The 14,086-nt window shown below is 45.0% G+C and overlaps 1 protein-coding gene across 13 annotated transcripts in view; it reads right to left on the bottom strand.

The window, feature by feature from the left end:
• The window catches only part of ARMH3 (armadillo like helical domain containing 3), a 135,076-nt gene that overhangs the window by 25,934 nt on the left and 95,056 nt on the right, over positions 1-14,086 (bottom strand). For 7 of the 13 annotated variants that reach the window (XR_012674326.1, XR_012674323.1, XM_075154864.1 and 4 more), the window contains one exon: positions 9,791-9,869. Coding sequence is in view for 5 of the 13 variants with exons in the window: in XM_075154864.1 (XP_075010965.1) it covers positions 9,791-9,869 (79 nt within the window). In the remaining 8 variants the exon portion in view is untranslated. Of the gene's footprint in view, positions 1-4,578; positions 4,653-9,788; positions 9,870-11,615; positions 11,799-12,558; positions 12,629-12,797; positions 12,999-14,086 lie in introns of those variants that run through there. The other 6 variants (XR_012674324.1, XR_012674325.1, XR_012674327.1 and 3 more) reach the window with 5 other exon arrangements.

Below are 14,086 nucleotides of genomic sequence, written 5' to 3'. Positions count from 1 at the left end.
CGCACTTTAGGACTCAAGCACTCCTGGAATATTATCCCTCTGGGCACTACTGAAGGTGGAAAGCTCAGCAAGAACCGGATGATGTGGGAAATGGCCATCAGCTCAAGAAATTAAGTTCAGATCATGTTAATATTCTCCCCTCAAAAAGTGTGTCATGCTCAGGTGTCTGTGAAGAAGGCTGAGATGAGGCATTACAGTAGCTTTCTTTTTATTCTTCTGAAAAGGGGAGTTTAGTCCAGCAACAGACCTAAGTTTCCTTTCTATGCCTACAAAGCCACTTGTAGGTGGTAGTGTAATGAAATAGGTCCATCACTTAAAATAGAAAGACACATCTTTATAGCTGAGGTCAGAACTAAGAGTCTGCAGTGAGATGCTTCCATCAAATCATTAGTTTTCAGGAGCATTAACAACAGGGTAGAAAATTCCCAGCAAAGCAGCCTGGATGCAAAAAACAAAACAGACTGTCAGGAAGTCTAAGTTCCAGCATGACTACCTTGGCTCCCTCACAAATCCACATTTCTGTTTCCATCAGCTGGAAGATTGCTCCTGTCCTAGTGTTTCAAGATGTTCAACAAAAAGAGTACTTCCTGCAAACAAAACGCAGCCTTAAAAAGTCTATACTGTAGCTCACAGCTACCTTTTTTAAGAAATGAAATGGACAAAAAAACCCCGCAGATACTGTCACGTCAAACTCCATCTCGATCCATGTTTTGTGTTACATCCTGTTACATAAAATCACTGATAAACCTTGGGGTGACAGAAACAGCTAACGTTTCATGCAAGTTGGACAGATGCCCGACTCCAGCAAACCACCAATATGACACAGCTGAGCAAAGGCTAGTATCTAGGTTTGGGGAGGAGCGTATGTATTTCTAGTGCAGAAGAGGACTGGAAAGGGAGACTCGGTCATTAGCCAGCTGAGCACACTCTTCCTTTACACACTCGGAAGGAGAACTGCTGGCAGAATGAGACACATCTCAGGGTAGGCTCTGTGTGACCTCTATATTCACATGTGGATTGATTCGTCCTGGGTTTGGAACATTAATTTTCACAGAACTAGGAGAAGGCTGCAAAGTACAATGCAATGCCTCAGTGAAAAGACTGGTGTCTTACTTGCAGGAAGAGCAATGGTTTGATTCACAGATGTTGCTGAAGAAATACAACTAGAGGGGAGTTGACAGCAGTGCCCAGAGAAACAAATTCTCACAGTATCACCCCGATCTATTATTTCCGGCTTTCCACTGTGTTAAACACACTCTTGGGGCTCCCGGGCAGCTCAGTTTGGTCTGCAAAAGATAGTACAGACCTTCCCAAAGCCAAAGCACCCCAAGAACACGTCATGCTAGCTCCCTGATGCTAAATCTCATTGCCAGAAAGATGCAGTGTCCTTCTCTGTCATCACATTTCACTGCAAGCAGCTGTCATTGTCTCAATGATGCAATCGGTCCATTAGTGGGATAGGAGCTCGCTCATGCCATCGGAAGCGGGAGAAGCACTCACAAGAACTTCTCCACCTTTACAGCTTCTACATAGGATCCCAACCCAGCACTTTCTGAGAAGTCAGGAAGTCCAAGAGTAAGATTTCAACAACATTCCGTGTCTGTTTTTACATCCAATTCAAAACCAAATGCAGTCTGCTGAATTACAACTGCTGAGGAAAATAGACTTGGGAAACAAAGATGGGGTTTGTGTGCAAATAAACCTTAAGCGCAATATTTCATTAGTGGGGTTCTGCACACAGTAAGACTGAGTGGGCAAGTTTCCAACGAGGAGGCTAAGGCATATGGCAAGGGCTACTGGAAACAACATTATTAGATGTCAGTCTGCAAGAAACTACCTCCTGTTATCCAAATGCTAAGGATGTATCAGTGGATTTTCCATGCTTATTCTCTCACTGCCAGAGGTCATCCTAACTAACCTCTGTTTTCATAGAAGAGAAAAGCTTCCTAGTTTACAATTAACATTGATGTAACTGTGACACACCAGTCAACACTGATGTAAGTGATGGTTCCTGGATTTCAGAAATCCTAGGTACTTTCAGACAATGGTCCAGCCTGATTCATCAGATTCTTGTCTGGGAGGCTGGAATATACTTTCCTTGTTAGCAATTCTTGCTGTCAAGCAGTTATTGATGGAGAACATAAATCTATGGTTTGGAAAAATTGAAAGAGGAACTCCTACAAACAGGTGCTCGGGTGAAAGCAAACACAGGGCTATGAATTAACGTCCTTCCACAGGCCTACACTCATGCCGGCTATGAGGCAGATGCTGCGGCTGAAACAGCCCGTGCTGCTAGCAATGCTTAGCTCCCCAGGAGCTTATTTGTGCCTTAACTCAGCCATGGGGGAATCCAAGCGCCCTCTGACTAAGGCAGTGGAATTGACTTATAGCCCCTGGCACTTGGCTGATGTAGAACCACCTTTCCCAGTTCCACCTCTCTGGACATCCATCCTGCCCGCTTGCTGTCTTTGAGTGACACACCTTAGCTCCCTGAGCAATCCTGCTGCCTGCCTCAGATCTCCCATAAAGATAGGAAGAGTGACACGTATCAGAGATGCTGCCTTCTCCTTTATTAAAAGGATTGCCTTTGAGCTCCCTACTGCAGACAAGAAATTTGAACTTACTGTCTTAACACCCAAATGCCAAGTGTTAGATAGCCAAAAAAACAAATCTTCCAGCTAAGTGGAGCCCTGTTCAGGTGCAGCACCTTTTGGCTCAGCAGCATTCACTCTCCTGCTCTGGGAGGCATGGAGACTGCAAAGCTCTGTTTGCTTCCCACTTTGAAATCAGAGCGATGACCCAATTTGTCACTTTTGGGAAACAGCTGCAGCTCCAGCTAAAGGATCCAGAGGAGGAAGGCAGAAAAACATCATCTGTTACAGCAGAATACTACCAGAGAGAAGGAAGAGTAGCAGTCTCTGAAGGCAGGAGTTTTATCCTAAAGAAGCCCCAGAACGAGCCTGGCTGGCAGCCACTGCATAGCCTGTCCCTTTTTGTGAGAGAAGAATTTGACTCCGGAACAGTTACTCACAGCCACATCGCCGACTGGCACAGAGGGCTATAACCTGTCTGCTTTTAGGACTCCCAAGCAGAGAGATGACTGAGTGTAAGGAAGCTTAGGGTGGAGCTCAGGTCTAGATCAACAAAGTATAGTGCTATAAATCCAGCTTTACAAAGAATGATGAAAGAAGTTTGCACGGTATTTATATGCATTATGCACCTGGCAACAGCCAGCGTCTATTGTTCCTGTTTCACAAGGGATTAAAAAACCTCCTCAATCTGAACTTTTACAAAATGCAAATTGAATTGTGCATTCGCACAAGCCACCCGTTGACAGCTCCTCCTTTAATCGTAGATGTGCAAAGTTGTAATTTAATCTGTTTTGATCATTCTGTTGCAATCCTCTGTGGAGCTTTTCCTGCCCTACACAGGCGCTTAACAGTGACAGCAATCCGTAACATTGCTTTGCCTTCCCCAGCAGATCACACAGCACTTCAAACACTGCCTGACTCCCCAAGGGCTCCACACCAGCTGCCCTCTCACTTGGGAGGACACAGGGCTCAAGGTTTGCTCAAGGTAGCACAGCAACAGCTAGGAAGGAGTTCAGACCCCAGCCTGCAGCCCCTTCCTCTAGCTACCCACAGCCCTTTTTCCAGGTTTAGTTAAATACCACATATAAAACAAATCTACCAGGCATCTGGGATGCGTTTTGTGAAACACACTCACCAGGGGTGAGGACAAGCACTGGAACTAGAGCAACATCAGCTTGTCTCCACAGTATGGACTGGGAGCTTATTACAAAGTTAAACCTCTGGATCTCCCTCAGCACACTCCCAGTTGTGAATCGCATCCCCGAGTGTTGCCTCTGTAGCCCCAGCACAGAAACTTATCTAGCTCCAAGAGACTTTACCTGGTTGCAGCCAGCAGCGAGTAGCCGCTCCGGAAGGCAGCTCTTCCACAACAAGTCCCCAGCATTCAGCGGTCACCTACACTACAGCAGTTTTCAGACCCTTATCAGTCCCTGTCGTACTAGCAACAGTCAGGCAAGAATATGAAAACCGCAGCGAGAACTGCAGGCGAGCCTTGCATTGAAGTTTAATGGACTTATTTTGTTAGCAGTTTGCACTTCGAGGCAGTCCCTAATCTGCCAAAGAGGACAGCTCACAGAAGTGCTAGGAAGCAAGACATCCCTTAGCCTTTGCGATGCACAGAGGGCAGTGGAAAGATTCCTCTTCTCCGGCAGCAGTCAAGGTGATCCAGGGTCATGCTGCCCCTGAGAGGCACAGAGCAGCCAACTGCCACTAGCAGCAACAGGCAGGATGCCGGGACATCTTTGTGTCGAGCCCGAAAGAAGGAAATCGAAGGGTTTCTCCCATTTCTTACTGGGATTTCTGGGACTGAATTAGGAATAGGGTTACATCTCTCCATCAGAAAGTGTTTTCAAAAACAACGTCCTTCCTTTGTCCCTCTTACGGCCTACCACATGTTGTCCCCCCTCTCCAGTGACGCACAGTTTATTGCATTCTGCATGTTAATAAAAGACACTACACAGCACAAACTCACGGCTCCAAAGCTCACCTCCAGCTTCAAATCTCCTTGCAGCAAAGCTGATCAGTCCTTGAAACCTCTTCAGACCCATTCAGTCTGGCACGCTGCATAAAGCCGTCTGAGGCATTAGTAAATTGCAGAGACATTTCTCTGGTAAACAACAACAACCACCACAAAAGAGGAAGCTATCTAAACCAGAGAACCACCCCGATCAGCTAGGCAAACCGGCAATTTGCCAACTCCAGAAGACTTTTTATATAGACCCTTTTAAACCTGGGATTCCAATTTCACCTGGTGCAGCTCAGCTCTTTCTATTTAAACAATAAAATCTGTTTCAAGCCATTAATCATGAGTAGGTGTCTGTAATGAGGCCATGAAACCCAACATCCCTGCCTCATTTGCAAAGATGTGATGACTTTCAATTAGGGCTTTGCCTTGGTGACCCCTTAGCTGGAGTTTCATATTCCTACTACTGTGTGCAACACAGCACTAGCAAGCTTGATGCTTTCTACCCCAAAGCTCACTGCATTTCAGAAGTAGCATTATGCCAAAATCATTTAAAAGTATTTCTGGAGCCCTCACAACACGTTATATTAATGTAAGAGATTAGGGGGATTTATTGTAGTAGTAGCTAGCACTGATGGTACTCAGCATTTTAAAAATATCAAACGCACACATGCCAATAGGCTTTTAACTCTTAACACCACTGCCAGCAGTGCTAAAAAAGAACAAAGCGGTTTGTATCTGCCAGTGGTTTTGCTGCTAGTTACGGAAACCAGAACAAGTTGAATAAACCATGGTATCAATGGCTCAGAGTTAGAATACTTTAGGGCATCTAAAATCAACTGCATCCTTTTGCGAGTTTCTGTGCAAGTCACTGGTGGAGTCTCCCTGAGCTGCACATCGGGTTAGTCCCTCAAAGCCCCACCAGGTAACAAGAGGCCATGTGGATTGGGGGGGGGGGGAAGGGGGAAGCATTCAACATTTGAAGTACGACCTCAAGGAAAGGGAAATGGCTTTGTGAGATTGCCTGACCAAACTGGATTGCAGTTACCTGAGTTATAAAGGTATTACAATGTGGAACAACCCAAGTATTACACTCGTTTATCACAATTTCAAAAGCGATACAGTTGTCCTGTTTTTCCATCACAATCTGTTCTGGCTCCCAGCACTTTCCATCTGCAGTTACCAGACTAATACACACAGTACAGGTGTTCACAACAGTCTTTCACACTGAACTTTACACCACCTCCAAATCGGAGGTACCTAGTGTCCCTGCTGTGGCTGGGAAGAAAGAGGGGCTTCTATTAGAAAAAGCATATAGATGTTCCTGACTAGCAAGCATCATCACTCCTATGCGTCTGCCATCTCAATTTTAAGACCCTCAGAGCAGAAATCATAGAGAGAACAAGTGCCAAAGAGAAAGTGAGACCTTAGTGAGCAATTTTGCTACCTAAATCTCCAGCAAATTGGCACAAGACTTGCTTGGCATGCAAGGCACCACAAGACGTTCCTGCTCTGAGATTTCACCAAAAGAAGTACTGGGTTCCTCTCACTTCAGCCTCTCTAGAATAATTGTGCTACATCACCATCAGGCAGAGAGCTGCCGCCTTACACGCAGCTCTTCTTTCACACCCAGAAAAGGCAGATGTGAGACCCCACCCCATGAAACCACTCATGCCCCGCGCTGTCAGCCTTTGTGTTTGTCTGCATTGGCCCTTCTGGAGCAACTCTTCTGTTGCTGTTTTCTCACTGCCTTGACCCTGTTTTCTGCAACTGCTTCTGCTGGAAAACATGTTGGGAGCTTCTCAGATCAGATATAGCACAGAGAAAGTCTACTGCCTCTAATGTATTAAGTATAAGGCAGCCCAGTCATCTGGAGAGTACACATAAGCCTATGAATACATTTCACAGAAGGCTATTTTGCCCTTTGACTTGAGAAGGGACCCAAACATCTTTGTAGAGATGGGAATAATCACTTGCATAGAAGAGCTAAAACTACATTGGCAGTTAATGGCCAACCCTATCTTTTTCACTGTGCAGCATCTTTCAATTCCTTAAAGGACGTGCAGACAGGAGCCAAACGTGTTGAGAGGGAGAATACAGCAAAAATGCAAATTAACACTGAAGTCAGGTTTAACAAATTAGCAAGTGAAGGAAGACGCCAGTAACTGGCTAAGACATTTCCTGTTTCATGGTGAGGAACTATAGCAAGGTCAAAATAGCTAACGGAATAAATAGGAAGGATTATGAGTATGCTTTGGCAGAATGGCATTGGCAAGGATCGCATGGTGTTGATAGACTGAGGTGGCTCATCGTCAAATCCCTGGCATTTGCTCACCCCAGGGAATCTCCCACTCTTTGCTCATGAGAATATGGAAAGAAAAAGGTCTCTTCCCAGTATTTCTGATCTGAACACTGTCAGCAAAGCTGTACCATGAATTCTTGCAAATATACCTGCCTAGAGGACAGATCTGTATATTCAAACTATGGTTCCTGGAGATCTTTAGGGCTGAAGATGTACAGTGATATTAACAGTCTACCCTTAAAACAATCCCATGTCCATCATTTTCAAGGGCCTACAAATCCCCTCAGCATGTAATAAGGTTAACATTAATGCTTATAAGTAAAAAAGGAGAAAGCACTGAAAAGACAGACTGAGAATGGTAATAAACAGACATTAGTGATTAACAAGGTAATAAAGCCTTCAATAGGATTAGGAAAATAAAAAGATAGAGCAAAATCTCTTTCAGCTGATTACTTAGCTACTTCTAAGGATATTAAAAATACAAAAATAAAAAAAATAATTAAAAAAAAAATCATCTAACACGTAAACAGGGTGCCAGAACAGTCAGGGAGCAGCACAGCAAGTTTGACATAGGCTCAAGTAAGAGTAGCAAGCTGAACAGGTTCAAGTGAATTGGAAGCAAATTCCCCTTCAGATAGAGCTATGTCAAATCCATGCCTGCCTGATTAATAGGAGATTCTGAGACACCACAGAGGAGTATGAGCAGCCGTATGAGAATCTGGCCAAAGGCTAGTATCTGGGAAGGAAAGCTTCATCAGAAGAAAAGTTTGATCCTCCAAATTGTAAAAATAAATGTTCCCAGTAAAGAAATATCAGTCTCCTGAAACTATTGAAATAACTCAAAGGAGAGAATGACCAGTCCCAAATGTAGTATCTGTGTGTGGATACACAAGTTAAATGTCAGCATTAAATATTTCAATGTGGTACACTTCAAAAAACAGGGCTAGAAAGGAAGGTGGATTTTGTGTAGGAAATATTTATTGAGAGAAGAGAGAAGGGGAATTAAGTGAACACACATGTAAAAATAAAAGGCACAGCCGGAAGGGAAAAAAAGAGAGACTGCAGCAGCCAAAAGGCAAGCTTGACCCCCCACCCCATGCTGAACAGCTAACACAGAATGAAAACAACAAATTCTGTTACCCCACAAAAGCCAGACCCTGGCCTTGATCTCGGCCCTCTACCATTACCTCTCATGCACTTACACGTGGGACAGCTACTGACGGAGGGGAAACCACAGTCCAACACACAGACCTGAGCTCACGGACCAATTGAAAGTGGAGACAAAAGTCCTCCTTGTGCAGTAAATTGCAGAGCGCTGACTAAACACCCTCACTGAGACCACGCAGTCCCTCACCACAATGACATCTCCTGCAGTTCACTAGGGCCTATTATTGCTTTGCTTTGACGTTCTCCCTATGTTGAAAGAAAGCATGAAGGGAGAAAAGAAAAAAAGAGAAACCTAACTGTCTTTCAACTTCCTAATCATCTTCCTCAAAATGCTCCATGCATCAGCACTGACTTCATTATCTGTCTGCTGTTAAAGATTTTATTTAAAGAATAACACACAAGGAAGAAAGGATTTAACCTGACCTCCCTGAACTGCTGGGGGATGAATACTACACAGAGCTGACAGTGAAAAGCTCGTTTCCTTTCTCAGACTAACCTAAACACTATGCAAAACTCCCCTCTATCCCAGCCTCCAGTTTTAAATTGGGCTATCAAAGGCTTTTCTTTTTTAGGGGCCTGGGTTGATGCAATCAGTGTATCATCAATGAATGAGGATTGATATCACAAACCATCACAAAGCATAGCTGTGGGTACAGTGACTCTCAGAGGCAGAACAATACAGAAAAATTGCGTAAATTAAAACCAGTGTTCTTCTGGCCAGCTGTATCAAGATGAGAATAAAAAGCAATAGGGTCCCCGCTGCACCAGTACAGCATTCAACCTGAGACTTTGGGGTGTTACATATTACAGATTAAGTAGGATAATAAATGAAAAGGTTAGTGGGAAGCATGGAAGGGTATCATCAAGTAAGAGTAAAAATATCATGGACAGAAAGAGAAATGAATTGCAGAGCATGATACAGACAGGACCTTTTAACAGGCACGAGCATGGGATCCCACCCAGTGGAAGGAGGTCTGTCCTAGACTGTGTACAGAATTTCTTCTCTGGAAGGTCCAGAGGTGCTGACGCAGCTGTGTCTGGGATGATCGCCCCAGCTTGCATGGCAGCTCTGTATTTTGTGTACCACAGGCTCCTGCAGAGTCATTACCTCTCCAAGAGTGATTAACATATAATCCCAACATTTTATTTTGGGAAATAGGCCATCTCTTCCCTTCCTGAGACCACACACAGTAGCCTATTTTCAAAAAGCCACATTTACACACTTATGCAATACAAGCAGGACACGAAGAGAGCAAACCAGGCCAAATTAAGGAAGGGAAACCTAACCTTATCACCCTCTTAATTAAAAACCTTCTCTTTTCAACATGTAAAACAACTGAATTCAATTACCCTAGAAAATTTCTACTAACTGTTGCCTGAGTTCTAATTCCCCGATATCACAGAAAATCAAGCTATGCCCAACAGTTCTCCGATAACTAAATTTGCTGCCGAAAACTTCCTGCCCCATTCTAAACGCCAGCATCCTCACAGTCTCCAACCACACTTGCTGACAATGCTGCATATTTTCATCATTCATACCCATCTTTCTGCATTTGCTGGACCAAGAGGTCTGCATGTGATGGTAAAATTGGTTAAAGCAAGCCTTGTTTCTCATCCTCTCATCCATATCTGAACATGGAACACGAGAGTCCCGCCTTCAGCCCTCATATTGCTGCAACATTATCAGTCCCAGTGAGCACAAGGTACTCCTAAACACCTATATTCCAGAGGTCAACATGAAAAAAGGTCATCGCACGCCTGGCTTACCTGATCCTCAGAGAGCTGTGATATGTGATTCACCGCAGCGTAAGACTCTATCTTCGGGTTGAAGTGATTGATGATGGCTCTGAAACAAAGAAGGGAAATTTTCAGAGGTCTCAGAAACAGCTTAGGTATGCAGCAGAAATTCCCCGCCAGCCTGAGTCAGTGCACATGGAGCCACAGTCCTGCAAGAAGTAGTTCCTCCCTCACCGCACCGTATTGCGCGCTCTGCCAAAGGCACGCTCCCTGCTGAGAGGCCAATGCGGATTCAGTCACAAGCATATTGGAAATTGCGAGCACGGGCACTGCCCTACGCGTGGGTGCATTTCTCCCAGCAGATACGGGGCTCTGCCAGAGGGAATCGCTGCCTTGCTGGGAGCAGGCTGCAAGTTGCTCAGTGTTCCAGCAGAGACACAGCAACCCTGGCCATCGCTGCCCCATTGTTGCTCAAGAACTCTACCTCCTCATCCCTTCCAAAATTGGCATCACCTGACATTTTGCTCTATGGAACTTTGTTGCCTGAAGTGTTGAAGCTGATGGTTTATTGCTTTGGATCTCCACTGTGTTTAAAACATTGTAGTTAGCTCTTACTTGCAGTCATCCATCACTGCAGCCACTACTTTGACTTCTTCCTATAATGACTTTAGTCCTCAGCCCGAATTTAGATCGTTAGAGATAACTTATGCCAGTGTCCCAAACATGGCAGCAGAAACGCTGATCACTCCTACTTCTCTGCCTCATTTCTCTCACTGCCTGCACCAACATACTCCCCTTCCCTTCTAGGTGGATCTAGAAGCAGGTGTGAGAAATCTAAAATTGAAAGTAAAATAATAATGGGGGGGGGAGAGAGGGGGAGGAATCAAACTGCAGCTAGAATATTTCCTCAGCCTCCCCTCTGCTTGTCAGGTGCAGCTGAGAAGACAAATGGCAAGCCAGTAAAGTCTCCCCAGGCTAGGGTTTGCAACTGGTCTAGTTGGGATATTACTCATGAGACCCACTGCCGAGGTAAACACTCATGATGGGAACAGCCTATGTCAAGTGCTCAGCACAGATGTGCGCTGATGGGGCCTGGAGAACACTTGCTTGGCCAAATTACACCACAGCAGCAGTCAGGGCTTTCACTCTCATATTCATCAGCGTGCAAATTCATTCCAGCTCCCTCTGCTACACTCTAATGGGTTCCCTCCTCCCCACACCTCCCCCTGCAGAAGGGTTTTCAGTTACTTTCTCCAGACTCATCACAGCTAAGAGCTGGTGCCAGAGTCCAGGAATAAGTGATATTCAGTGGTGCCAATCAGAGCTGGCGGAAAGAAAACCTGCCTGGAAGCATTCTTTTTTCTTTAAATACACAGATAAAGAAAAACAGTGTGGAGGGGGTGGGGACTGGGAGAAGAGTTAAAAAAAAAAAACAACCCACCAAACACAAACCCAAACAATCTGCAGATTCACTGCAACATTCCCAGCCACACACTTCATCAACACACCAGATGCAGTCCACGCGCAGGGGCAGTGACTCCAGCGGCTGCTCCCACGGCATCAGTAAGTACTTAGCACAGGGGGGATTCTGCAGTCTCGCAGCCTTGACAGTTACATCAGTAAAGCGAATTCAGCAGGGCCCCTGCCAGGCAGGTAGGTAGAGACATGCCCAGACTCTTCCCATTTCAATTCAACCAGAGAAGCAGCTCCTGTGAGTCACAATCACACTCTCCATTACCCAGCCTCTCGAACACTGTGGCTTTCAAGTTGCATGTTTCATGCCTGGCTGGAGTCATATTTACACTCCTTCAGGACACACTATGAGCTATTGAAAGAAGAGGGAACACAAACTTACAACAACTTAACTTCTGGCTTGACAGAAGGTTTGGCAGCTCAGAGGGGTTCAGTGCACTCACATGGTTCCAACATTTACCAGGGAACAGATTTAGCATTCATTTGTATCCACTGCTGTGAAGCACTTCAACATGGGCCGCCTGCTCACAAGTCCCTGCTTGCATCTGAGCTACTGGAGCGGCACCTGCAATCACAGCTGGGACTCACCCAGGGAAAGCAAAACCAGCAACCAGCTGCCACTGCAGTAAGAATCAACAGACATTAAGGAAGAGAAATAATTCAAGTCTCCTTCCTCATTTCCCTAAAGGCGAATGGACAACTCCTCAGCGACTAGAGGAAGAAGTTCAGCTGTTTAATTTGTTTTAAGAGAGCTCTTTCACTATGAAGAATTCCTTCCCAACCTGATTTTCTGCAGAGCTGTTTTCCTGAACCTGCAAGCAGCCTGGGGCAGAGGAGCATGAAGAACTTGGATTCAATCCTGGGTCTATGTAGCCAGGTCCTTACTGCCCAGCGTATGCTACCAAGGCCAGGCTCTGCACATGGTACAGCTCTTCCTCACACACCTGCTACAAGAAATTCCATCGCTACCCAGCCCCAGCTGCTGTGCAATAGCAGTGCCTTTCTGCATGAACCATTTGGATATGTGTCTGCTATTCCTCCATCTCTCAAAATCCATCTTGTCCCTGGGGCATACTTTTAGGCAACTGGCCTCCTGGGCTGCTGAGTAACAGCTGGAATTTCACTTTGCAAAGCTGCCACTCCACAGGCATTTGATCCTGGAGACAACAGGGGACCGGAGCTTTTAAGCACAGTCTCCCCCTTATGGACAATAGAACAGCGGCTTTGCCATCATTAGTTCACACACCAGCATGTAACAGCTGAGCCTTGGCAATGTTTTATTTTTACACTGCAATTGCCTTGATTATTGGGATATCAGCCAGTACCTTTGGGGAGGGGGAAGGGAGCGGTTAAAGCACTTGGAAAAGATTTGTGATGTGCTGTCTCTACGGAGATCTTCATATCGATCATGCAAAAAAAAAAAAGAAAAGAAAATCCTTTTGTTTGGTATTCATGAAGCACTAGCATCTTCAACCCATTTGTAAAGCAAGGAAATAGTGAAGTGTCAACTGAAAGACAAAACACTGCAGTTCCCCAACTAGCCTTCGATAGTGTGTACACTTACATATTTCCACACCATAAGTCTCTCAGTGGGGCTGGCTGCCATTTGTCATATAAATTTCAGAGTGCTTTTGGGACACAATTCTCTAGGGACTTAGAGAGATGTCTGGGGAGATGTCACTTCAGCAACACTGCCTCCTCTGACAGGTCCACAGTTCAGCAGTCAGCTAGAGAGAGGAGACTGTCACTGCACAAGGGAAGGATGCTGTACAGGCAGAAGGTGAAACAATGGTTCAGGAAGAAAAAAAACTGGCTTTCAGCGGCTTGTCTCAACATTGATGCTTAGTGCTCCAAGGCAGACCACAAGCGACCTCCACATTCTTTATTCCTTGATCTCACAGTGAGAATCATTTACACACTAGTCATGCCAGTGCCCTCAGAAAAAACACGCATTCTCCCATCACTTCTTCATGCAACTCTTCAGAGAGCAAGCTACCTAGACACCATGATGCCAGAAGCCATACAAAGACACATATGAACTCGTATTTTCTTCAGCATGAACAACCTAGAACACTTGCATTTATTTATTTATGCATTTATTGCATATTTATTGCATTTATTATTTATTTGGGAAGGAGGGAATGACTGCAGGAAAAATATAAAGTGTTCCACCCTGATTTAGGTACCTAAGTGCCAATGAATAATTTATTTGTACTACCTGTATTAATCACATTATTAGACAGTAAAAGTGGGTCCCACTGTAACAGGTATTGTACAAATACAGAGTGGTGGGAAGCCTCTGTCCCAGAAAGCTAACGATCTCAAATGCAAGAGAACAGGGAAAGCTCAGAATCTGAAAAAAGTGCGTGGCAACAGAAAACTTAACAGTGCTGTTACTGAGTGTCATGAAAGACTTCAGTTAGAGATAAAGCAAGGATAGAAAAACACAGGAAAAGAATATTGAAGGAAGCACAGAGATGAGGAAAAGGAGACAGAAGGGCAGACAGGATCAAATAAAACAGAGGTGAAAAGACTGCAGGACAGAGATGATCAGCATAGCAGCAACTGATGACAGGGCACTCTTGTCCTCTGCAAACGGGAAAGCTCTGACTGGTGGAAAGTTTCTACTTTGGCTGTTTTTGAGGCTGCAACAATTGGCCAGTCCTGAGGTGACTGTTACTAGTCCTTTCTCCCTCAAAAACACATGGGCTGGAAGGTGAGAATGTGGGCCCTATTTTTTTTTTCCCCAAATGGCTGCCACTTTCACTTTGAGCTATGACGATAGAAGGTATACCTCCAGGTGAGCTGCAATCTCCCCCTCACCATCTTCACTGCAACAGGGCTTGCTTCTGC

Source organism: Calonectris borealis, chromosome 7 (genome assembly GCF_964195595.1).
Source record: "Calonectris borealis chromosome 7, bCalBor7.hap1.2, whole genome shotgun sequence".
NCBI classification, from domain to species: domain Eukaryota; kingdom Metazoa; phylum Chordata; class Aves; order Procellariiformes; family Procellariidae; genus Calonectris; species Calonectris borealis.
This window is presented reverse-complemented; position numbering and strand designations above follow the sequence as displayed.